Genomic DNA, 25528 nt, shown 5'->3' on the forward strand with positions numbered 1-25528 from the left:
CGCGTGACTAGCGCTCGGCCACTGGCAGCAAGAGGAGGAGCAGAACTGGCCGATGCAGGCCACAGCCATGGGCATTACCCGCTGCAAACTCGCAGGCTGGGACTCGTCAGCCAACCGTTACGAATGTAGCAAGGGGCAGGTCAGGAAAACCAACCAGGAGGATACTAGCCCTTTGTCCGTGTGTCTCACAACGCAACCAGGTGGCCGGGTGCCCGGTACACGAGTGCAACGCTTTGCATCTGACTGGGTCTGTGACGTGTATCCGGCGTAACGTGTAGCATGGTCCAGGGGCTTTCACCTGAGGTCTGTCACACGTTACTGCTCCCTGCCTCATGCAGGCATCTAGATTCACTCTCCAGCGGTTGCCTCTAAGACAGGTGAAACCACACATCTTGCTAGATTCGAGACACAACAAATCCAGCACCTTGACAGGGGTTAGACTAGACGACCTTGCAGTCCCTTCTAACCCCATGGGTCTATGAGTCTCTATATGTCATTATTAAGGCTACATTTTAGTCAAGGGTATTTTTTAGTAAAAGCCATGGACAGGTTACAGGCAGTAAACAACAATTCACAGGCCGTGACCTGTCCATGACTTCTACTACGAAAGCTTATGCTCAAATAAATTTGTTAGTCTTTAAGGTGCCACAAGTACTCCTTTTCTTTTTTGCGAATACAGACTAACACGGCTGCTACTCTGAAACCTGTTATATAGCTCTGACTAAATCTGGGGTGCTCTGGAGGGGGGAACTGGGGGGGGGCACCACTGCTGGTGCTCTGGGGCAGGAGGCAGCAGGGGATCGCTGGTAGTGGGGGGGGGGGTCGGTGACATGCAGCCTGGGACTGCCGCTGGTGCTGTGGGGAAGGGTGACTGCCCCACCAGCGGCCGGTGCGGCTGGCTCGGGAGCCACCCGAGCTGCTTGGGTGGCCCTGGGGTCTGTCGCACCAGCCGCTGCAGAGTCATGGAGGTCACGTGACTTCTGTGACCTCCATGACAGACTTGCAGCTTTACCCATAACATGCTAGACTTTACCCATAACATGCTAGACTTCATATTTAAAGGGACAGCGTTAGCTTAAAACTCATGCATTTATTTTAAAAAAGAATTTCTCCTCTCTGTTACTAACCTCAGCTGGGATTCTCTCCGAGCAAACAGGCTGTATTGACACCACAAGTGCACTTGTCACTTCGCACACTGATAAGAAAACACATGCTCTGCCCCAAACAGCTTGCTGTCTAGGAAAGGCAGGAAACTCAAAACATGGTAGACCGCAGGGATGGACCACAAAGGTCATGGTAGTCTCCATCAGTGACAAGTTTTCAATCAAGATTGGATGGTTTTCTAAATGATCTGCTATAGGAAATATTTTGGGGAAATTCTACAGCTTATACAGATGATCCCAATGGTCTCTTCTGGCCTTGGAATCTATGAAAAACCAGATCCCCATGTATGTGCATTCGGGGGATCAGAACCCATGCCCTTCAGGTCTAAACAGCATCAGCTTCAGCTTCTTGAGCTAAAGGAGAGATTCCACTAGGTAACAGGTGTAGTGGACTATTATCCTCTTACGCAGACCAGCCATTACAGGGGACCACATTCTCCTCCTGTGAGTGATGTATGCACTATAGGGATGGTTGTGGTAGGGTGGCAGCTCCTCCACAGCCCAGGTGGGAGCTAGCAGCTTGTTACAGACACGCTGCTCGGCTCCCTTCTTACCTTTGGAGGGGGCTCCTGGAAAGACATTGGCGCCATGATTTTGGGAGGCCGGTGGCGATTGTTCCTCTCTTGCTCCCTGGCGATGTCCTTCTCCATCAGATAAATGTCACTACAGGCAGTAGCAAAGGGAAAGGAAAGAATTCAGCATTTCGCTACCGGGAAATGCCAGGCAGTTAGCACGGGAAGACTTGCTTATGCCAGCATCCCTAACGAGCTGTAGCTCTCGAAAGCTTATGCTCTAATAAATTTGTTAGTCTCTAAGGTGCCACAAGTACTCCTTTTCTTTTTGAGAATACAGACTAACACGGCTGCTACTCTGAAACCTGCCATCTACAGCGTCTGCGGAAACCAATGACCATGGCGGAGAGACGGGGAAATGGTTGTGAGCACACCCCACCCTCTCTCGCCTCTTCCTGCCCCAGCTCCTCCCTCTCCCTCCCAGCGCCTCCTGCCTGTCTCTGAACAGCTGATCAGCAGCGGGCGGGAGGAGTTGGGGAGGGAGGGGGAGAAGCTGATCGGTGGGGCCCACAGGGTCAGCACCTATGGCGGGTTCAGGGTGACCGAACTCTGCGAGTAGAACCAGATCTCTGGAGAACTCCCCCCACTCAGGGAGGCAGGCAGCAGTCACCGCAGGGCTCTGGCTAGCCAGTAACAGGCCCTACAGTGGTGGCAATACTGCAACCTCCACAGCTCCCCGAGTTACCAGCATCGCTAGAGCCTCTTGACTGATCCATCTGGCTGCCCCAGGTCATTAGCACCACGTGATCCCCCCAGCCGCCTACCTCAAGCTGCAGACCAGCTCCTTGAACTTGGGCCTGTCATTGGGGTCATAATCCCAGCAGCGTGTCATGAGGGTGTAGAGGGTGGGAGGGCAGAGGTCAGGCTTGGGGAGGCGATCTCCCTTCTCCAGCACCGCAATCACGTCTTTGTTCTCCAGCCAGAAGAAGGGCTGTTTGCCATAGCTCAGGATCTCCCACATGCACACGGCTGGGCGGGCAGGAGACACAAAGCACCACGTCTCAGGGGTGGCAAGCGAGGCAAGGAGATAGGAAGCACTCACCAGGCGGGTTGGGCAAGGCACGGGCACCAGCGCCGCAGGCTCCCACCACGCTGCACTGACAGACCAGTGATTAGACCCCAATGTGGGGGAGCTGAGTTCAAATCCCTGCTCTGCCACAGATGCCATGTGTGGCCTTGGGCAAGTCACTTAGCCTCGCTGTGCTTCAGTTTGCTATCTGAACCATGGGGTAGTAGCCCTGCCCTGCCTCGCAGGGGGGTGGGAGGAAAAATACATTAAAGAGTGGGAGATGCCGAGATACTGTAGAAATGGGGCCAGACAAGTACCTTAGACAGAGCATGCCTCCTGAGGGGTGAGGGTCCTGTTTAGCCTCTGAAGCCCAGTGAGTCTTTGTCGTGGGGATTCCTGGCCACTCAGAACTGTCCTGAGCCCCCCAAAACTCTTATCAGCTGCAGCCGCGCTGCATGTTGAGTTGCCAGTAGGGGAGGGGTTTGCTGGGGGAGCCGGGGTGCTATCTGCTCTCTTCATTCAATCGACTTCCCTGCTGTCTCCCCATGCTCGAGACAGGATCTCTTCTCTTGGGCCGAATCTGCATGGATCTCCGACATATCGCCCCCCAAAAGGACATCTCTGCTTTCTGCCTGGGCCCTGCCCAGTTCCCGCTACACACTCTGTTGGCATAACTCTAGGATAATGGCACTGAACTGGCTCTGCGTTTACCCCAGGGGAACTGAGAGCAGGATTTGGCTCTGGGTATTGGGAAAGACACCGGCCTGAGATCGATATCCTGCCCCGGACCCTTTCTTGCCCCACGCCGCACCCTTCTCGTAATCCGCAGTCCCGCTCACCAAACATCCACACGTCACTGGCCGACGTGAAGCGACGGAAGTTGATAGACTCTGGAGACATCCATTTGATGGGGAGGCGAGTCACGGACGCTTGGGGAGCAGAGAAAATGATCACAGACCTGCAGCCCCCCTCTGCTCTTCCAGCTTTGGGCTCCCCACCCCGCAGCTCTGCCCATGTCCTGCAATACCTGTCCAGAGCCCCCCTGCTCTCCCTCCCAGTCCTGGGCTCCCCACATACGCACACAGCTCTATCAGTGCTCCTCAGCCCTGACCTGCAGCCCCTCGCTGCTACTCCAGCTTCTTCACCTGACACTGCTAATAGTGCATAGTAGCTTTCTGATAGGGAGAAACGTCCCCCAGCTTTGGGCCAGGCCACTGCAGACGCAAGTTGCCCCTTACCTTTGTAATACTCGTCGTCTTCTATGTACCGGGAGAGACCGAAATCCCCCAGCTTCACACACTCGGAAGAAGCCACCAGGATGTTCCTCACAGCAATGTCCCTGCGGAGACCAGGGAGAGCAAGTCAGTCCCACGGGAGCGTGTTGGACATCGGCTTTGGAGAGAGCCCCGCATGGGGTGACCAGGTAATGGGTGAGCTCTGAGGACCCACTTCTCCATTGCCTCGGACCTAGTTGTGCAGAATGGGTGGAACAAACGAAGAATTCGTGTGGCTCCTTGATTGGATGAGCATAGCTCTTATCCTCAGGAGTGGGGCTTAAAAGCCCACTGGGCTTTGACTCTCCAGGTCTACACGTAGCTGCACGGGACTACATCCTACCACACCCCACGCAACATTGCTACGCCAGCAACACCCCTAGTGTAGATGCAGCTACGTAGCTGACATCATTCAGGGAGGCAGTATTCCTACAGGGGCAGAAAAACCGCTTCTCTCTGTGTACGCTGCGTCTACACTAGGGGCCTAAGCCGGCATGGATTCTGTAACGTAGATACACCCTAAATGTAATTTTACATCTCTCATCCCAATCCCACCATCGAACTGTGGGCAAGCTAGGAACAGTGCGTTCTCAACCCTCTCTCCTCATTTAACTGCCTCTGTAATGGTGCTCCGGTATGGGATGGGGGAGCCTGCTCCCCTTGCTTCGTCAAGCAGGGCCCCAGCCATCTAAAACAGACTAGCCGTGTGACAGAGACCCCGCAGCAAAGCGGCCCCTGTTCAGCTCTTTCCTAAGACCTGACCAACTCACTGCACCCAACATATGTCTTACAGGATATTTATCCCTATAGGGTACCATGTAAGATATATACAGAAAGCTTGGAACCTATCAAGACTCATAACCATTACAGGGCAAATGGACGGGTAATATTTAAGGAGCAATGTATTTATATTGAAAGTCTGATTTGGAGTAGAAATTATTCCCCAGGGCATAATGTGTCCCCGTGACCCCCCATTCAAGCAAGAGGAAGTTGCCATCTCCCCAGTTGGCCAGTGAGGTCACGCAAGGTTCAACTGTCTACTCTTGCCACGATCAATGGAAAACCATCATAGACCAGGACAAACATTCAAGACCTCTTACAGGCGGGAAGGAAAGTGCCACAAGGCCGGGGGTCACCCTGCCTGTGAACAGAAACAAAGGGCCGTTTTCAGTAGAACAGAGAGTACGGCAAGGCACTCTGCCTGCTTTCACAGAGGAATCCCCTTTGGGAGCGGGGAACTTGCGTGGACATTTGGATCCTGGTTTCGGTGAAGCCAGCCAGCTCCGCCACGCACCGCACTTTGCAGGGGGAGCCAAATTTATGAGCCAGGACAGGTAGCTATTGTTAAGACGCAGGTTCCACTGTTTTCGATTTTATTTCGTGTTGTAACTGGCTATTTCCATCTCTGTCTCTCGCTTCCTGTTAAATCTTTGTTCTCACTCACACCAACCTACTTTTGTGTTGTTCTAAGCGCGGTGTGGTTTACAGGAGCAGTGGTTTAAAGGGAAACTGGGGTACACTGCACCTTTGGGTGCAGAGGAATTGGAATTTCTGTGCGGAGCCAGTGTGAGGGGCTGGGTATCACAGCGCTACGATCCAAAGGCATCTCGTTAACCTGCAAGGTGACAACAGGGGTGGCGTTTGGCTGAACGGCTGGTGGTGGCAGGGATCGGACACCAGCTACCACATGAAAGACACCTTCTTGCTAGAGGCAGGGGGTAGCAGGTGACTCACTCCTGGGCACCCCAAGAACAAGCCAACGCCCTGTAATTTGCCATCGTCACTGCAGTTGCTAACCGTGTGTAGAGCTGAGCGAATCACTGGTTCTTTGGTCTGGCTGCTGAACCAAATGGGAAAAAAAAATGCAGTTTTCGTTTTCTAGTTTTTATAACTTTTTTTAAAATAAAACTGCAGTTCAATTGAAACGAGAAGTTGCTTCCGGTGGCAAAATCCAGTGTATGTGTGTGTGTGGGGGGGGTCATTCCCCCCCACGACTGAAACGATTCATCAGCTACAGGGCCAATTCGCAACACGCTTCGGTCGACACGAAGCTGCATTTTTCACACACCCGCCCCCCCCAAATTTTGGACGAAAAATTGTGCCCGGCTCCAGCGCTTGCGTGTGTCAACAGTTCGGCAGCTCTCTGCCAATGTGCTAGCTACTGCCTGCGGCCTTGGTAATGCCCTTGGAGCGCCGTTCCCCAGCTTTACCTGTGCACACAGCTGATGGTCTCCAGGTACGCCAGGGCTTTGCCGATCTGCAGCGCGTACAGGATGAGGGTAGGCACCCTGAGGGAGTTCTTGTTCTGCTCGAGGTAGTGGCCCAGCTGCACGGGAGCAAGAGAGCTGCGGTTGGGGCAAACCCAGCAGCTGGGGGGGACCCAGGCAGTACAAGTCAAAGGAACTTGGGTGTGGGGGAGGAGCAGCCACGCGAGGAAAGAGACGGGAGTCAAAGGCGGCCACGACGGGCAGATATCAGAGACGCTGGAGCTGGGGCGGGTCTATTGGGATGAGCACCCAGAAGTCCCAATGCCTTTCAGCACCATCCAAATCTCTTGAGACTCGTGGGGCCATAATTTTAAGGCCCACCCACTCCGGAGCAGGCAGGAATCAGTATTTCTATTTTATGGGTGGGGAAACTGAGGCACGGAGCGGTGAAGTGACTTGCCCCCAAGGTCATTGGCAGCACTGAGGGTTCCCTGGAATCCACTCCCCTGCTCTAACCACTAGGCCACACTCCTTCTGGCAGGGGCCAATGGGTGAAGGGCATTCCTTATAGCAGCAAGATCTCCATGTTAAGTAAGCTTCTCTCCCGCCTGGCCCTCCCTCTCCCCACCAACGACAGATCATTGCTGCTGAGGAAATGTTGCCTGATGCACATTTCCAATGGCTTTGCTATCTGATGAGGAGCAAGGAGTCCTGCTGTAAAGACCATCCCCCCACTCCCAGGCCCTCCAGCTAGTGAATGCCCCCCATGGGTTTGTTTCCCCCCCCTCACCTCCCCATAGGGGTACAGCTCCATGATGATCCAGGTTGGCTCCTCTTCTGTGATGCCGATGAGCTTCACGATATGGGGGTGGTCCAGCTTCTTCATCAGCACTGTGAGCGAGAGAGAGACACCGGGGTTGGCTCAGGCACTGAGACGGCATGGCTGATGGGGGCAGGCTGAATGGGGGACCAGCAGCAATGGGAACGTGAGCATCCCCCACCAGAGCGAAAGAAGCAGCTGCCCTGGTAGCGGTGGCAGATTCATGACCGTCATAGGAGGCCCATGTGTAACACAGACAGACACCTGTCATCAGCGGGCAGCTATCTCCTGAGCTATCTCCGGCCCCCTATTGCCCCAACACCCCATGGGCCTGCCAGCCCAGTGGATCCCCACCAGAGCAATACAGGATATGGCCAGAGGCGCCCCCGGGGTGGCAGGGGCAGGCTGTCACCATGGCAAGGGGCAGCCGGGAGCTACGTACTGGCTTCGCTCATGAACTTCTCCTTGTTCTCGGGGATGCAGTCCTTCTTGCAGGTCTTCACGGCCACATTGATCCGCACCCCCTTCTGGAAGGAGAAGAAGGCGGAGGAGGGGCTTTCACCCAAGGCCTTGATCACGGGGCAATGTCCAGGGGGTGGGGGAATTAGCGCAGCCTGGGGCTAACCACGGGGGCCTGAGAAGCAGCTGAGGGGGTTTGTCGGGAGGAAAGCGCAGGTAGGAAGTGCCTCCAAAGGGGGTATGGAACAGGCCCTGGGCTGAGAAGAGCCAGGATGAAAGGGAAGCCGGGTTTCAGGGGAAATCCACATCCCTGTGCAGCCGGCCTTGACGGGAAAGGGCCAGGATTAAGGGGAATCAGGCCCTGGGGGCTCATGGGCCCAGAAGAGAAGACAACAGCTGAGAAGGGACAAGAGGACTGGGTGAAGAAGACATGAGCCAGTGATCCCAGCTTCCCAGTGGCTGATGACTGGTGGGTGGAATATCACTGGACTGAGGAGGTAATAGACTGAAAAGACCTAGCCTCAGAAAGGGCTGGATATTAGAGAGGCCAGGCCTATCACAGGGGTGTGCCCACACAGCAACATGGGGGTGCTTTGGGACTGGCACTTTGCCACAGCTTTGTCTGTGGCGGGGCTGGCATCTGCCCTCTTACGCCCACCCCTGCCAGCCCCATGGTGAGGATCAGTGGTTGAGAGTCGGCGGTAGCAAAGAGAAAGCAAACTCACCTGGTTGGTGTAAATGCCCTCGTATACCTCCCCGAAGAAACCTTCCCCCAGGATCCTGCCCAGAGTCACATCCTCTTGGGAGACCCCGTACTGCTGGGCTGGAGGGACAGAGAAACCGGAGGGACAGGGTTCATTGGTGCCACCAGCTAATCCCTGGAAGTCCCTGCTTGGAGATCCCCCAGCGGGCGATGGATCCATGGGGCTAGTACATTCGGTGCAGCCCCTGAAAAGCCAGCTGCTCTGTCAGGTGTGCAAATCCAGAGTCCACTGAGTGTGACTGATCCTATGGCCAGCCACACCTCCGTTCCCAGCCCCGGGGGATCCCAGAGGACAGAGACTGTCCTCGGTATAGACAGAGCCCTTGCTCATCTCCTGCAGGCAAAGCAGAGTCTCCAGGGCTAATGAAACATCCCCCCACGGTGCCTGTTCAGTGCAGGATGACGACGGTATCTGAGGGGCCGAGTTTATAAAACATGAGGCGGGGGGAGGCTAACCAAGGGAAGGATGAACACATGAACCTTTCCACCCACAATCAGTCGGGGGAAGCCAGAGCCGGAGGTTACGGATAATAGGACACATCCAGTGCAGTGTGAATCAGTGCCGCTTCTTCTCCTCTAATGGAGCTATGTGGATTTACACCAGTGATGGATGGAGCCCCCCCCTCTAACATAGAAAAATTACATCCTTCAGACCATGCCCTTAAGGAGCACCTAGTGGGAGGGGCTTATTGACCCCAAGCTCCTCCCCCTCGCAGCTCAGCTCCTCCCATCACATCTCCATGGTCATTTGGGAGCCAGCAAATAGGCGCTGACTGGCCAGCCCCTTTCCCCTGGAGCTGGCGTCCCTTCCTCCAGCATGTGGGTTCTCATGTCTTCAAGGAGAAGCGTCTCTAGCCAAGCAAAGCTGGAGGGGCCAGGCAGGGCACCTACCTCCAGACTTGGGTCTCGAGGCCTTTTCGGGGATTTCAGCATAAATATCCGAATCTAGGGCAAGAGATTCAGCAGTAAAATCAGCCGCAGCACTAGGAAGGGGCTACCTGTGCAGGGCCCGGCCTGGGGTGTTTCTTTTAATAAACCAGCCGGTCTGAGACCCATACGAGCTGTCCCTTATCCTGTGACACCGTGGCAAGCCCGGGGCCTCCGCCTGGACAGCCCATCTGCACCAACCCTACGCATAAGGACAGGCTGTGCAGACCCGCCGTGCCCACAGAGGCCGCTGGGCATGGGAACCGCCACGGTGAGCCATCTCAGGGGTCCAGCTAGGGCAGCGTCCTGCCTGACAGTGGCCAGCACCAGCTGCTGCCAAGCAGGGTCTAAAGAGGCAGGAAGGACCCACATTGGGGCTGCACTAACGGCTTGGTTCCACCCAACTCTGTGGCCATGGGACAGAGAGGAAAAAGAAGCGAGGGTCCCCCAATCAGGGGGCGGGGGCAAGAGGTAGAGGAAGGCTGGATCTGGGGCTTTGCCTCGGGTCCGTCTCTAATAAAAGAGAGCTGAGATTCTCTCTCCCCTTCCCCAAACACTCCCATCCCTCTGTTTTCTCCTTCTCCCATTGGCACCAGCTGGCTTACTCTCCAGTTCCCAGCCATGGCCGGATGGCAACAGGGGTGAATGAAACTCACCCCCACTGATGCTCTCAGTTAACATGGGTCTTCTCTCGTCTATGTGCCTACAGGCGAAAGCATGGGTGAAAACAAGCAAGAGACAAGCTCCGACACCAGATGTCCTATCCATTCATGCATCCATCCATCCGTCTATCCATCCATCTCCTCATTCTTCCATCCATCCACCCAGTTCCAGTATTTCCAAGGTGCCTATCACCACCAGGGTATCTAAGCCCTGTTCTGAAGCCAGGCGTTCGTGCGATCTCTGAGGACCACACGTGGTCAGGGCTTTAGTTTTATGACCCTTCCTTCCAACCTGGACATCCAACATTTGTGGCCTCTCTGCCCAGTGCCAATACAGGTCCCTTGAGTGGTTATGTTCTACTTACTGTGTGGGGATCCGTGGCAGGCTCACCCGCTTCTCATTCTCTGTGGGGAAAGGGGGAAAAGGGTCTTTACTGTGCATCTCCTGTCACCCACTCCTCCCCGCTTCCCCCCCCCCCCCGCAGTTTGGCTGCCAGACTCTGAGGACATCTTAGCCTCCACTCTCCCTTCCTCGGCCATTCTGCTGATCCTCCGAGGAAGATATGGGACAGAAGGCAGAGTGCAGTCGGAGGGGACGAAGAGACCAGCCCTCCCCCACACACCCAGCTGCTCAGCAACCTGCATATGAACATCAAGCCGAAATAGCCCGACACTACCACTGCACCCGCCTTTCACCTCAGGACGCCATCTGGGGTTCAACGCCAGCATGGATCACAAGTGCAGTGAGTTTGGTGGCTCTCAGCTGAGACTGAAGGGATGCTTGCCCCTCTCCTGTAATTTAGCAGGATCGTGGCGATGGTCCAGGACAGGGAAAGAGGGGGCTCTGTGCAGGCACTCCGAACTGGAATGGTCGGGGGACTGTAAATCAGGGCTGATGGATGCTGGGAACAGGGGGTTAAGAAAACTCCCTGCACTAAGCCTGGCTCCAGTTTGGGACATCACCCCTTGATGTTCATGGGCATTGCAATCCCACTGCATCTGCTCCCCCTCTGGTCTCCCAAGCGCCTGTGCTCGGAACGAGTCGCTCACCTTTCTTGGGACGGACGATGAGGGAGATTTTCAGGTCCCCCTGCAGCCGGCAGTAACCGTCTATCAGATCAGCCATGTTCTCAGCCTCGGCCAGGGAGGAAGTTTTAATAGCCAGGGACTGTGAAACATGAAAGGTGGGGTGGAGGGGTGAAACCCAGGTGAACATTTGCATCCAGATTTGCACGCTCCCAGCTGGACGGACAACGGCTGGACACCTGGAGGCCCCAGGGGCTAGTGTTAAGATGCGCTGCCATACTGAGCCCACCCTTCTCCCTTCTGGGACACTGGGGTCCAGTAAACCCAAACCACTCTGGGCCAGACTCAGAGATGAACCTGGGGCCCCAATCACGGGAAGATTTGCACAAGTGAAACCACACCCATGTGGCTGCACTGCTGCAGGTGCCGAGCTTCCACTGAGCCCCCCCGGCGTGTGAGTTACACCTGCTCAGGCTCCATTCGCATCAGAAGGCCAAGGTCACAAGCGACGGGTAAGGAGGTGTACGTGACACACCGGTGCCAGGGGGTGCATCTAACCGTCCCCATTACAGGCTGGAGCTGGGGTCATGTTCCCACTGAAGGGGCAGCAGGAGGTGCAGGATTACACCATGTTACACCCTCTGAGATGCACCTTTGTATCTGGCCCGATGCATTAACATCTTTAAAGTACACCCGGGCAAGCCCATTGATTCCAATGGGGACAAATTGGGTGGCCAGTGCTGGTGCCATCTACAGCTATTGGCCTGCACTCATACCCTGTGCTAAGAACAGCTGGTGCAGTGTCCTTGTAGCCCTGTCTGTCCCAGGATATTAAACAAACAGAAGTTGGTCAAATAAGAGATATTGTTCCCCCCCCCCGCCCTTGTCTTTCTGGTGGCAACATGTGACTGTTATAGAATCATCGAACCATAGGGCTAGAAGGGACCACAGGGCCATCCAGTATAACCCTCTGTCAAGATGCAGGATTCGTTGTGTCTAAACCATCCAAGGCAGATGGCTCCAGCCTCCTTCTGAAAACCTCCAGTGAAGGAGCTTCCACGACCTCCCCAGGCGTCTGCTCCATTGTCCTGCTGTTCTTACAGTTAGGAAGTTTTTCCTGAGATTTAATCTAAATCTGCTTTGCTGGAGTTTGACCCCCTGCCTCTCGCCCTGCCCTCTGTGGCAAGAGAGAAAAGCTTTTCTCCATCTTTTTTATGGCAGCCTTTCAAGGATTTGAAGACCACTCTCTTGTCCCCCTTTAATCTCCTCTTTTCCAAACTAAACATATCCAGATCCTTCAGACTTTGCTTGCATGGCTTTCATTCCATCCCTCTGATTATCTTTGTCGCTCGCCTCTCGATCCTTTCCAGTGTCTCTACACCCTTTCTACACAGTGGTGACCCAAACTGGACACAGTTCTCCAGCTGAGGCCTACCCAGCACTGAGCAGAGTGGCACTAGCACCGCCTGTGACTTGCATGCTATGTCTCTGTTCATTGCTAAAATCCTTTTGCTTTTTTTGCAACAGCATCACATTGCTAACCCATACTGAGGCTGTGATCCACCACAACTCCCAGATCCTTCTCAGCAGTGCTACTGACGAGCGAGTTAACCCCCATCCTGTATTTGTGCAGTTGGTTTTTCTTCCCAACATGTAGCACCAGCCATTTGTCTTTGCTGAATTTCACTTTGTTATTCACTGCCCAGTTCTCCAATTTATCAAGAACCCTCTGATTTTTAGTTCCATCCTCCCAAGTGTTGATAACCGCCCCAGCTTTGTGTCATCTGCAATTTGATCAGCGTGACGCTGTGACCTTATTTATGTTACTACTAAAACCATGTGACGCTTTTTTTGCAGCTATTTTTAGAATAGTTGTCTCCCAAAATACCTCGAAATAGTTTTCTGTCTCCCCTTTTTCTCCCCTCATTTCTCTTTTCCAACCTTGGCACTGGGGGAACAACTATTTGATAATCATGGGCTCTTCAGTCTAGCAGACAACATTCAATGGCTGGGAGTTGAAGCTAGACGAAATCAGCCTGGAAACAAGATGTCATTTTTTAACGGTACGGGTAATTAACCACTGGAACATTTTATCAAGGGTCGTGGTGGATTCTCCAGCACTGGGCATTTTTAAATCCAGCCTGGATGTTTTTTTCTAAGAGATCTGCATTAACTCAGAGGAGTTCTGTGGCTGGTGTGGTACGGCAGAGCAGATGATCAGAGTGGTCCCTTCTGGCCTTGGACTCTACGTGGCTCTAGGACGGTAAGAGACATCGAAGCACTGTTCATCTCCCCCCTTTACCTGGGGGGTCCCGGTGAGCGTCAGCTGCAGCATGGCTCTGCCCTCCTCCACGCTGCAACACTTGATGGATTTGATCTGCTTGAACTCCGCCAGGCAGGTGGGCTGCAATGCACAAAAACTTCAGCGTGATCACAACGCCTGCGGGGGCTGGGAGACAGCTAAACAAGGATGTCACACACGCACACACACCACACACACACGCACGCTCTATTTTGGGATGCCCGTTGCAGCTCCCTCATTCCATAAGCAGCTCCACTTCCTTCAATTGCCAGAAGAGGAACATGCTCTGGGTCCCAGCCCTGGTGGGTGCGGGGGAGAGGGGGGACTAAGCCCTTTCATCTTTTGGGGATTTAGCCCTGCCCCCCTCCCCATACCTTTGCTTCCTGGCTTGTCATCTGCCGGATGCCCTTGGGCCCGATCACCAGATCCACCGTGATGTTCCACCCTTGCTGGAAAGGAAAGACAAGGACATGGGTGTGGTCTCTGCTCTGCCTCCGAAACAGCCCCGTCCCCCTTCCCAAGAGCTTCTCGGTCTGGGGTTGCTGGAGCACCCAGCACTGGTCAAGAGGGCTGGAGAACGGACCCCAAAAGGGGAGCCCGAGCAACAGCACAGTGAACGTCCCCACACAGTCCTGCCCGTCATGCCGGAGCCCAGGCCTGCAGAGAGCACCGTCAGTTCAGTCTCCACAGCCCATACAGTCCTTGGCTTCTCCACTGAGGCCAATCAGAGCACCAGCAAGGGAAGGGGGAGTGTGAGGTGGACGCTTGTCCGAGAACTGGGCTGAGACTCACCCCGTAATTCCCTGGGGGCAAACTCATCTCGGCTGAGTGGAACTGAGAAGCCGACCGCTCTGTCTAGCGCTGGGTGCAGCGCAGATGGCGGCTTCATTGGTGTTCCACACCCGTGGCTCTGCCGGCCCACCTCAGTTCCCGCCTGCAGCACCCCACTGGATGGGGAGCTGGGACCCGTCCCCTGCCAACATCCCCTGGCTGGGCCTCTCGTGGGCTGCAACCGCTGGCCGTTCAGTGACGTGCACCAACCGCAGAAATTCAACCAAAACCGCAGGATTCGAAGCCAGGCCCCATCGTAAGTCCCTACTAGATCTCGCTAATGATAACAGTGCTGGGGGATTCAGGTATCTCCTGGGCAGCTGCGGGGCACTGAAGGCTTCAAACCACTCGCTCCCACCCTGCGGTTAAAAGGGTACGTACTACAGCAGCCGTGAGTGGAGCTACGGGGAAGCCCCCTGGCATCTAGTGGGAAAGTCAAGCTGAGCTGGGGAGCCTGGATCAGGTTTGGGGATGAGCCTGGGTCCAAATGCTAGGTGGAAACTCTGTGAAACTTGGGGTCACAAAGCTGAGTGGTGCAGACCTTGCACAACTCCCGGGGAGCTGAAACAACCAAGCTTCCCACAGCACTCGCCATGAGCACTGGCGGCTGCCGATCCACACGGGATCTGCCCCAGCCAGCCCCACCCCAAAGCGACGTGAAAGCCACCAAGACCGGCTGCAGGGTGTTGTTGGCGGCTAGTGGCTTGAGCTACCTCCAAGCTGCTGGAGAAATTCTGTGAGGAACAGGATATTGGCTAGTACAAACTCAGACACAGACGCTGCCTGGGAGACAGAGTAAGGGGCCACCTTTATGATCAGCTGGAGCCCAGAAAGTAGAAAGCCGGGAGCAGCTGAAACCAAAGCCATGTTACAGTGTATGACCAGGGCAGGGGTCCCCAGTGGGGGAGCCACTTGGGGTTGCGGTATGGGGCGCAGAGGTTTCCAGGAGTTAATCTGGGGGTTACTTTCCGAGATGGGAACATTGGAATGGCCTGTCTCAATCAGACCTGAGGTCCACCTAGCGCAGCATCCTGTCTATGACACTGGCCAGCCCCGGCTGCTCCAGAAGAAGGTGCAAGACACCCGAGGGGAAAGTCCTACCTAACCCCCATCAGTGGTTGGCTTAGTCCCCGACGGGAGAGGGTTTATAACCCTAATACATTTTATGTCTTATCTAATGGACTTGTAATTCAGGATGTTTTTATCCTTACAGTGCCTGTGTTATGCAGGAAGCCAGACTAGATAACCACAAAGGTCCCTTCCAGCCTTATAATCTACGACTCTACCAGTGCCTAGACCTTTTGGGAACCCTGCTGGTACTTTGCCCTCACAGATAGCTAGTGGCAGTGAGTTCCACAGGCTGATTGTATCAAAAAGTATTTTGTTGTATCAGCTTGAAATTGGCTGGGACCAGCTGGCATCAATCAGTGTAGTTGGCGTAGCCAAGTGGAGGATCCGGCCCAGTATCCCTAGGAAGCTTCACCACTGATGTATACAATGGCCCCTATAATATCTTATATCCTCTGATACTTAATATCTTCAGTGTTGCTGTTATGCTGGAAGGTGGTCATGGCTGACAGCAGGGGGCAGTCTTGGACCTAAAAACGATCACAGACCGCCTTAAAGCCAGCACGTGCCCACCACTCTCTGTCAGGAAGAGCAATCCACCCCCTGTATGTGCTCCCAACAGCTGGCTCCTTGAAGCTACTGCCTGGGGCGCCAGACCACGTGGAACGAGGGCTTTCCCGGGTTGTGAACGCGGGACGGGGTTAGGATGTTGGGTTTGCAGCCTCTGTGCGCCGGAGGCAGAAATAAGTCAGCAGGAGGCGCTGCCAGCGTGACCCTGGGAAACAGAGGGGCAGAGCTCCTTGGGCGCAGTGCTTGCCGGAGGGGTGAGCATGCGGATTTCTGAGCCAGGAAGCTGCCTGCTGTTTGTTCCGGCCCACGTTCAGGGAACCGGCCTCTGTGTCCATTCTTTGTGAATCACAGAATATCCGGGTTGGAAGGGACCTCAGGAGGTATCTAGTCCAACCCCCTGCTCAAAGCAGGACCAGTCCCCAACTAAATCATCCCAGCCTGGGCTTTGTCAAGCCTGACCTTAAAAACCTCTAAGGATGGAGATTCCACCACCGCCCTAGGTAACCCATTCCAGTGCTTCAGCACCCTCCTAGTGAAAAAGTTTTTCCAAATATCCAACCTAAACCTCCCCCACTGCAACTTGAGACCATTACACCTCGTTCTGTCATCTGCTACCACTGAGAACAGTCTAGATCCATCCTCTTTGGAACCCCCTTCAGGTCGTTAAAAGCAGCTATCAAATCCCCCCTCATTCTTCTCTTCCGCAGACTAAACAATCCCAGTTCCCTCAGCCTCTCCTCATAAGTCATGTGCTCCAGACCCCTAATCATTTTTGTTGCCCTCCGCTTTTTCCAATTTTTCCACATCCTTCTTGTAGTGTGTGGCCCAAAACTCGACACAGTACTCCAGATGAGGCCTCACCGATGTCGAACAGAGGGGAACGATCACCTTCCTCGATCTGCTGGCAATGCCCCTATTTACACATTCCAAAATGCCATTGGCCTTCTTGGCAACAAGGGCACACTATTGACTCATATCCAGCTTCTCGTCCACTGTAACCCCAGGTCCTTTTCTGCAGAACTGCTGCCTAGCCATTCGGTCCTTAGTCTGTAGTGGTGCATGGGATTCTTCCCTCCTAAGTGCAGGACTCTGCACTTGTCCGTGTTGAACCTCATCAGATTTCTTTTGTCCCAATCCTCTGATTTGCCTAGGTCCCTCTGTATCCTATCTCTACCCTCCAGCGTATCTACCTCTCTTTCCAGTTTAGTGTCATCTGCAAACTTGCTGAGGGTTCAATAAACGGGATGGCGCCCAAGAACCGCCTGGTCTCATGGCCCTGATTTCTCATCCTGACGGAAACAACCCTGCAAGGCTGGGCAACTCCAGCTAACTGCTCAGGCCCTGGGCCAGCACTAGCCTCTGCCCTCTTCTGTACGCACCCTGACGTTTTCATCGCTGCACATGAAGCAGAATGTTTCATACTGAGCTGCCCAGTTCTCCCCCCGCTGCAGGTGGTACAGTGAATATAGAAGCCCCACCATTAGGGTACAGTTGCAGGGTATTTCCAAGAGATCAGGAATCCCCCACAGGGTCCTGCTGTGTGTTCCAGGGTTTCCCTCGGGGAATTGTTCCTCTCCTTTGGCAATTCCCAGCAGGTACCTCCCAGGGCTCAATCATGGCCCGACCAGGGATCCAACCAGGCATTCGCAGCTGGAACGCGGCAACTCAGCTCTGCTCCTCAGCCCCTCCCCGGCTGGCTCCCATTCACTCACAGCAAGATAACTGGAAGAAGCCTGCCGCACAACGCCTGGGCCACAGGACAGCAATGCCCGTTAAGGATGCCCAACTCCCCACCCCCACTCAGGCCTCCTCTGCTGGGTTTGCCCTGACTGGGGGCCTGATTCTGCTCTCCTGCTGGTGTAAATTAGAAGCAACTGCACTGAAATGGTGTCAGAGGGAGCAGAATCAGGCCCTTGGTATGGTGAAATGCATCCTGGGCAGAGAGGCCAGTGCCCAGACCTTTGCACCAGCCCCTTGGCGGGCGGCGAATTTCACACTCAGAGCCCTGGGGCTGGGCATACCGTGTATACTGGCCCGAAACCCCAGGCCAGCAGGAGATTTGGGAATACCGTATTTCCACCTCTATCCGAGCACTGATCCCCAGCCCTCCTCCCGACGCTGGCCATGGAGCGATGCGCTATTAGCCCGCTGAGGTTGGATGATCAGGCTCTAGACAGGTGCTGGCTGGAGGCGTGTGACGGAACCGTACAGATCCCAGCCCCGGCCACAGCGCCCCGTCTTTCCCCGGCAGGTACTCACTATCAGCTCGCAGCGGTAGCTCTCCTGGTCAATGTTGGTGAAAGAGGCGAGGGTGTGGAGAAACTTGATGATACACTCCTCCTCCCGCAGCAGGGCGTACTGCTGGAACGTCTGCTGGATCATCTTCCGGAACTGCTTGGGCTGAGGAGAGAACAGCGCCCGAGCCGGAGAGTCAGCGACGGGCCCCGCTGGCTGGGCATAAAGAACCGACAGCCGGAAGCAGCCCGGTCTGGGAGGCGTCCGTGGCTTCCCTCTCCACATGCACAGTATCTCCGCCAATGCACTTGAGTCCTGACCCCCCTCCCCCCCGCCCGCTATTCCAGTCCTGACCCGTCCCCAGCTGTGCCCGTGCCCTTCACTGCTGACCTGCAGCCCTGCTGTGGTTCCAGTCCTAGCTTCCCCGGCTCTGCTGACGCCCTCAGCCTGGACCCCCAGGCCCCCTGCATCCCCAGCTATTCCAGTCCTGGGCTCCCCCCACACACAGCTCTGCCAGCACCCCTCAACCCTGACCTCCACCCTCTCCCCACCCCCCACTGTTCTAACCCTATTAGTTAAGGACATTGAAGTCAATGGTAAATGGGACAAAATACAACATGGTTTTACAAAAGGTAGATCGTGCCAAACCAACCTAATCTCCTTTTTTGAAAAAGTAACAGACTTTTTAGATAAAGGAAATGCAGTGGATCTAATTTACCTAGATTTCAGTAAGGCATTTGATACCGTGCCACATGGGGAATTATTAGTTAAATTGGAGAAGATGGGGATCAATATGAACATCAAAAGGTGGATAAGGAATTGGTTAAAGGGGAGACTGCAACAGGTCCTACTGAAAGGCGAACTGTCAGGTAGGAGGGAGGTTACCAGTGGAGTTTCTCAGGGATCGGTTTTGGGACCAATCTTATTTAATCTTTTTATTACTGACCTTGGCACAAAAAGTGGGAGTGTGCTAATAAAGTTTGCAGATGATACAAAGCTGGGAGGTATTGCCAATTCGGAGAAGGATCGGGATATTATACAGGAGGATCTGGATTACCTTGTAAACTGGAGTAATAGTAATAGGATGAAATTTAATAGTGAGAAGTGTAAGGTTATGCATTTAGGGATTAATAACAAGAATTTTAGCTATAAGTTGGGGACGCATCAATTAGAAGTAACGGAAGAGGAGAAGGACCTTGGAGTATTGGTTGATCATAGGATGACTATGAGCTGCCAATGTGATATGGCTGTGAAAAAAGCTAATGCGGTTTTGGGATGCATCAGGAGAGGCATTTCCAGTAGGGATAAGGAGGTTTTAGTACCATTATACAAGGCACTGGTGAGACCTCACCTAGAATACTGTGTGCAGTTCTGGTCTCCCATGTTTAAAAAGGATGAATTCAAACTGGAGCAGGTACAGAGAAGGGCTACTAGGATGATCCGAAGAATGGAAAACTTGTCTTATGAAAGGAGACTTAAGGAGCTTGGCTTGTTTAGCCTAACTAAAAGAAGGTTGAGGGGAGATATGATTGCTCTCTATAAATATATCAGAGGGATAAATATAGGAGAGGGAGAGGAATTATTTAAGCTCAGCACCAATGTGGACACAAGAACAAATGGGTATAAACTGGCCACCAGGAAGTTTAGACTTGAAATCAGACGAAGGTTTTTAACCATCAGAGGAGTGAAGTTTTGGAATAGCCTTCCAAGGGAAGCAGTGGGGGCAAAAGATCTTTCTGGTTTTAAGATTCTACTCGATAAGTTTATGGAGGAGATGGTATGATGGGATAATGGGATTTTGGTAAGTAATTGATCTTTAAATATTCAGGGTAAATAGGCCAAATCCCCTGAGATGGGATATTAGATGGATGGGATCTGAGTTACTATAGAAAATTCTTTCCTGGGTATCTGGCTGGTGAATCTTGCCCATATGCTCAGGGTTTAGCTGATTGCCATATTTGGGGTCGGGAAGGAATTTTCCTCCAGGGCAGATTGGAGAGGACCTGGAGGTTTTTCGCCTTCCTCTGTAGCATGGGGCATGGTTGACTTGAGGGAGGCTTCTCTGCTCCTTGAAGTCTTTGAACCATGATTTAAGGACTTCAATAGCACAGACATGGGTGAGGTTTTTCATAGGAGTGGGTGGGTGAGATTCTGTGGCCTGCGCTGTGCAGGAGGTTAGACTAGATGATCAGAATGGTCCCTTCTGACCTTAGTATCTATGAATCTATGAATCTAAACCCTGGGCTCCCCATACACAGCTCTGCCAACAGCCCTCAATCCCGGCTTCCAGGAACCCCTGCTAATTCCTGTGAGCGGCTTTCCCAACTCCACTCCTTGACCGAGAGACCTGACAACCCAGTGCGGGGCGCCGGAGAGCTCTGCCAAGGAACTCCTAGGTTTAGGTGAGTTCGCGCCCGGCCTGCCCCTTCCCCAGGCCGGCTCCCCAGCTTTGTCGTTTCTTGACGAAGGGTGAATTTCTCAGCCCACGTCCTAGGTGCTACTCAAGTCCCACTTACACTCGTAGGGTTGGCTTAGGCCCCAGGCCTGGAGTGGCACCTGTCTCCTCGCTCTGCATCAGGCCTAGATTTCACCCTAACGGCTTAACCCAGCTGCACTGAGCTGTTCTCTGAGGGAGTCCTGGCCTCCTGCGCTGGCCACAAGTGTCCTTTGTCCATAACACCCCAAGGCCGGGCTCTGCAGCACCTCACCTTCAAATTCTCCTGCATCTGCTTGGGAAAGAACAGGTCCAGTCCTACTTCCTTTCTGAAAGGCAGAGAGAGCAAGAGACGCACACACAGGTTAACGATCCCACAGGGACTCTGCAAAACCGACTCCTTTCATCTGCATTTCAGTGGCATTTAGGCTGGCTTTAAAATATCCTGCCTCGCGCATGGAGGGGTGCCAGGGGATGAGTGACAGGCACCCTGAGTCCCCCGGGTCATTGACTTGGATGGGTCTCTGATCAGCGATGACTGGAGCTCAGTGCCACCTGATGGGTGACTGGTGGCCCCTAAAGCGGTGCTCCCAGCCCTGTTCCCTGTTGAGGACCGTCTGCACCGCAGCGAGCAGCCTCAGCAGAGATCCCCAGGGCCACAGAGACGGACCATCTCTCAGTGATCCCTGCCCTCGGGACAGGGACTCTGGCACTGCCCCACTTTGATCGCGATCTATTGTTGTGCTCAGTAATGTTGCCTCATGCACCTGACGTGGTAGGGGATGATATAAGGGGGTTCATCTCACGGCTTTTCAGGCTTCCTGCACTTATGAGGATCCCAGCTTCCCTCACTCTGGGTTTTATTCCCTGCAGTAGGGCCATGACGCTTCGAGGGGCACACACCCACCCCCACCCCCACACACATTTCTGCAACGTCTCCAGGGCAGCCCACTCCAGGATCCTGGCCAGGATCTTGGAATAACCATCAAAGAGCCCAAACCCTAGAACATCCATTCCAGGCTTCACACTGAGCCCAGTAGATTCTGCAGGGATCGGACTCTGGGGGAAGAGGCTGTGTGTGGATACAATCAGCCACAAGTGTCCTTGTGGTTAGGTACTTAACTGGTGAGTCTCCCTCTGTGCTGGGATCTAGGGAGCTGCCTAATCCCCTGGGCCGTAAGTATAGGAGGAGATTTCCTTGCCTTGATTAAGAGATCACGGTGGATTGGACACCCTGTTATTTGTGAGGACTGGGGAACTCCAAGGAGTGGGGGTCGGGGGGGGGGGGGGAAGAGAGTCGAGAAGAAATAGAACCTGGCCACTTACTCCAGGAACTCAAAGTTGGATTTCTTATCCAGGGCATTGTGTGGCATGTCCTTATAGAACCTCCTGCAAGAAGAGTGAACGTCAGGCATCAACATACCGACCTCATGCGTGCGCATCCTACACGGGGCGGGTGGGGAAGGGGGTGCCATGCAAGTAGGCTGCAAATGCCAGGGGAGCAGATTAGCCATCAGCCCCTGGTGGCTCATTCGTACACTCAGTATGCAAAATGAGCCGTACAAAATGATAGGAGGGTGGCAGACACCCCGTTAACCTCACACTCTGACCAGAGTCAGGAAAGGGACCATTGAACAGATGGGCCCAGATAAGAACTGCAGATGCAAAGGTAATAAGTTAGCTAAATGTGTCACGGCCCCCTTTAGTGGCTCATTCTCAGAGAGGATACCAGCCTACCACTGCTACTAGTCAATGGAGTTACTCCATTAGCTCATGTGGCAGAGGCCTGTAACTTAGAGCAGAAAGTCTAGGGTTCTGTATCTGCTGCTTACATGTGGTAACCAGGGTGTTACACAAATTTGGAGAGCTTTATACTCCAGGTCTGGATCTAAATTTGCATATAGCCCCTGGGCTAAATTCTGCTGTGAATTAGATATGTGACGTTCCCACTGAAACTGAGCACAGTGTGGCTCCCTCTCTGCATAACGGGCAGGACCCAAACAATCCCAAACTTTTGAGGTGTCTGGTTCTGGATTAAGCCCAGCTGGACTATGGAGAGTGACAGTCAGAAAAGCAGGTGGCTCTGGGGTTCTTCCCCCATCCGTGACTGTCAGCTTAAACGTGCTTAGCTCCAGACTTTTGCTAACCACCAGCCGTGGCAGTTCCAGTCCAGCTGGGGTCCTCCTGCCTCTTATCAGCAACAAACTCACTGCAGAACTCGGATGGATTCCAAGAGTCCTGGGCTTCGCCTGGCTGGCTGACGAGGCACGAGGAGTACAGAATCCGCCTAGCTCTATCATAGCAAAACCCCGGGCCAAATCCTCAGCTGGCATAAATCAGGAAAGCCCCCACTGACTTGCAGCTGGAGTGTTTCCTCACCCTAGCGAGCAACGGTTGCCCCTCCCGACCCACGCCGGCACCGCCCATGCGCCTGCGTCTCACGGGGGCTGATGGCGACCGAATTCAAGCCTGCCGGGTGGCATACCTACGTGCCACCGCCACCCGCCTTGGCACTGCTCTCTGCCAACTACAGACGACCGTGGGCACGGAGAACGGAGGAGCCTCCTGGGGTTGAATCTCTCCAGTTATTGTTAGGGCCCATCTAACATCCTGCTGCTCGAGTCCATCTGGCCTGTCAGAGTGATTCAGCTGGAACGCACCCCCTCCCACCACCATGTTATTCTAGCTGTAGGGCATGAGAGAGCCATTCCCCAGCGCCCCCCAGGAGACATGGGGCACCAGAGCCCATAGCTCAACTGTGCCAGTTTCTTCATCCTCATCTTTCCTCTCTTCTACCTCCTCCTGACCCCCCCCCCCCCCGCCCCGTGCAGTACCATGGCACTGGAATCTGGCTTGAGCTTCCCAGCCCATCACGTCCAAGGGGGATGGGACTCGGTCAAAAGAAGCTGCTCTCCCAGCCTGAACAAAACCTGGAACTTCTCCCTGGTCCCTTTGCTGGGGGCTTGCTCCAGGCAGCCCCTGTTTTGCTCCAGGTGAGCCTCTGGCTTGGGGCAAAAGGAGCCGCAACAGGAAAACACTCTGCACTAAATGAGCCCTATTGTCCAAGGAGCTTCAAGCTGTTTACAAAGCGTGATCCCCTTTTGCAGAGGGGGAAACTGAGGCACGGAGTGGGGAAACGGCTGGAAACTGAGCCGGTGGCAGGGACAGGATTCACCCCTGGTAATCCCTGGCTCCTTGCCCTCCACTGTTTTAACCACTAGCCAGTGGTTCCTCCCACACTTCTCTGGATCCGGTTTGGGGCTGGGATGCATGTTTAAGAAGGGTTCTTTCTCCGGCCCCCTGGGGACGGTCCCCTACCGCTCAACGTAGGTACGTACCTGAGCTCCAGGCAGCCCAGCTGCAGGGCCATGCCCTCGCTCACCTTGCTGGCGTAGTGCTGCATGTAGTTGGCCCGGAGCTGCAAGGCCAGAAGGAGAGGTCAGAAGGCCAGTCAGGTGTCCGGCATTCCCCACAATCCCTCCTTGCCTCTCCCCTTTCCTGCAGCGACGGGGCTGCAGGCCCGAGTGTGAATGCCGCTGAGGCACATGCAGGGCAAAGAGATTTACTTCAGGAACCGGAGCTGTTCGGTCTCCAGGCAAAACGATTGCCCTGGGGATTCATAGCTGCAAGGCCTGAAGGGGGCATTCCGATCGTTTTGTCCCGCGGTTCTCAAACCGTGGATCAGGGCCCCATTTTAATGAGGTTGCCCGGGCCAGCGTTAGACTCGCTGGGACCTGGTGCTGAAGCTGAAGCCCGAGCAGCACACTCCCAGGGGGCTCGGGCTTTGAACCAGCCCCCCCTCCTCCCACCCAGCTCAGGCCTCTCTCCCCCCACCTAGGGCATCGGGGCTTGGGCTCTCCCTCCGCCCCCGGGGTCACGTCGTAATTTCGCTGTCCGAAAGGGGTCCCGATGCAATGACGTTTGAGAAGCACCGGTCTGGCCTCCCGCAGAACAGGGCTTAGCGCCTCGCCCAGCGATTCCTGCCGGTCGTCCATAGCTTTTGGTTGAGCTATGGTGGAGCTTTAAGAAAGAGACATCTGGTCTTGACTTAAAAGCCACCAGGAATGGAGATGCCACCCCGTCTCTAGTAAGTGGGTCCCGTGGTTAATGACTCTCCCTGGTCAAACGTGTGCTTTAGTTCTAGTCTGAATTTCTCTAGCTTCAGCGTCCACCCCTTGATCTCATTCTGCACTGAGATGAGAGAGTGGCTGGCCCCCTGAAGCTCACGTCTTCAGACACGTCCCCACTCTAACCATCACTGCTGCTGGTCAGCCACACCCGCACGGGGACTGCTGGCCAGGTCTAGGTGCCCACAGTTCTCAGTGACTTCTCTGGAATTGGTAAGTGCTCAGAACCTTTTTCAATCAGGCCCCGGTGTGCTGAGAGCAAGAGAGGAGACAGATTCCCGGGAGACGTATGAATCCAGGGGGATCACGGGTGGGTGCGGACGGGAGGCCAAATTCAACACTGGTGCAAGAGGGCACAATGCCACAGGGAGTTGACAGAATCGGGCCCACTCATGCCCCAGAGAACGTGTTGCAAATACTCTGACCTGTTGGTAGAAGTACAGTAAGGTGGTCCTGTCCTCTAGGAAACACTTCATGTAGTCCTCAGGGAGGTAGCGGATTTGGAGGTCGTACCTTCAAGAAAACAATAAGGCAGCTATTTGGGGTGTCTGCTCTTCCGGGGAAGGGTCTTTCTTTCTGCAACGCGCCTAGCCCCGATAGCTACCACAGCCCTGCCCTGCCGATGCCCCTCGCCCCTGCTGCCCCACTCCGCAACGTGCATGAGCTGAGAACCCTGGATCGAGGTGCGGACCCAACAGCCCCCGACCATCCTCCCGCCATGGCGATCTCCCATGCAGCCACTTGTTCTGGCTGCGCCTGCCCATTTCCCAGGGGCGGGGTGTGCTGGAGGATGATCTCTGGTTCTAAAGACGGGCATGCGGGGTCTCTCCGTACCTCCACTCGGCCTCCAGGTGCAGGCACTCGTACTTGTCCAGCACCTCGCCCACCGTCAGGTCCGGGTGCAGCCAGTGGATCTCGTTGGACTTCACGTGCTTGAGCCGCAGGCCATAGCACTCGGCCAGCATGATGTTGGGCCCGATCCTGCCGCTCTGCAGGATGGAGTGGATGACCTTCTGCAATCGGGGGAGGGGAGATGGAGTGAGAGTGAGAACACAGACGCCCCTTCCCCCGTGGCATTA

The 25528-nt window shown here is 54.5% G+C and overlaps 1 protein-coding gene across 12 annotated transcripts in view; it reads right to left on the bottom strand.

The window, feature by feature from the left end:
- The window catches only part of PTK2B (protein tyrosine kinase 2 beta), a 115478-nt gene that overhangs the window by 13071 nt on the left and 76879 nt on the right, over nucleotides 1-25528 (bottom strand). For all 12 annotated transcript variants that reach the window (XM_038394025.2, XM_043510027.1, XM_043510029.1 and 9 more), the window contains exons 3-22: nucleotides 25284-25462; nucleotides 24875-24962; nucleotides 23661-23740; nucleotides 21649-21711; nucleotides 20597-20651; nucleotides 17913-18053; nucleotides 13559-13633; nucleotides 13185-13286; nucleotides 10907-11024; nucleotides 10222-10261; nucleotides 9851-9897; nucleotides 9159-9212; nucleotides 8230-8327; nucleotides 7488-7572; nucleotides 7016-7116; nucleotides 6229-6344; nucleotides 3983-4083; nucleotides 3584-3673; nucleotides 2500-2704; nucleotides 1718-1826 (exon numbers count right to left, since the gene is read on the bottom strand). In XM_038394025.2, the coding sequence (XP_038249953.1) occupies nucleotides 1718-1826; nucleotides 2500-2704; nucleotides 3584-3673; nucleotides 3983-4083; nucleotides 6229-6344; nucleotides 7016-7116; nucleotides 7488-7572; nucleotides 8230-8327; nucleotides 9159-9212; nucleotides 9851-9897; nucleotides 10222-10261; nucleotides 10907-11024; nucleotides 13185-13286; nucleotides 13559-13633; nucleotides 17913-18053; nucleotides 20597-20651; nucleotides 21649-21711; nucleotides 23661-23740; nucleotides 24875-24962; nucleotides 25284-25462 (1947 nt within the window). The remainder of the gene's footprint in view (nucleotides 1-1717; nucleotides 1827-2499; nucleotides 2705-3583; nucleotides 3674-3982; nucleotides 4084-6228; nucleotides 6345-7015; nucleotides 7117-7487; nucleotides 7573-8229; nucleotides 8328-9158; nucleotides 9213-9850; nucleotides 9898-10221; nucleotides 10262-10906; nucleotides 11025-13184; nucleotides 13287-13558; nucleotides 13634-17912; nucleotides 18054-20596; nucleotides 20652-21648; nucleotides 21712-23660; nucleotides 23741-24874; nucleotides 24963-25283; nucleotides 25463-25528) is intronic.

The sequence above is a fragment of the Dermochelys coriacea genome, chromosome 3 (genome assembly GCF_009764565.3).
Source record: "Dermochelys coriacea isolate rDerCor1 chromosome 3, rDerCor1.pri.v4, whole genome shotgun sequence".
NCBI classification, from domain to species: Eukaryota; Metazoa; Chordata; order Testudines; family Dermochelyidae; genus Dermochelys; species Dermochelys coriacea.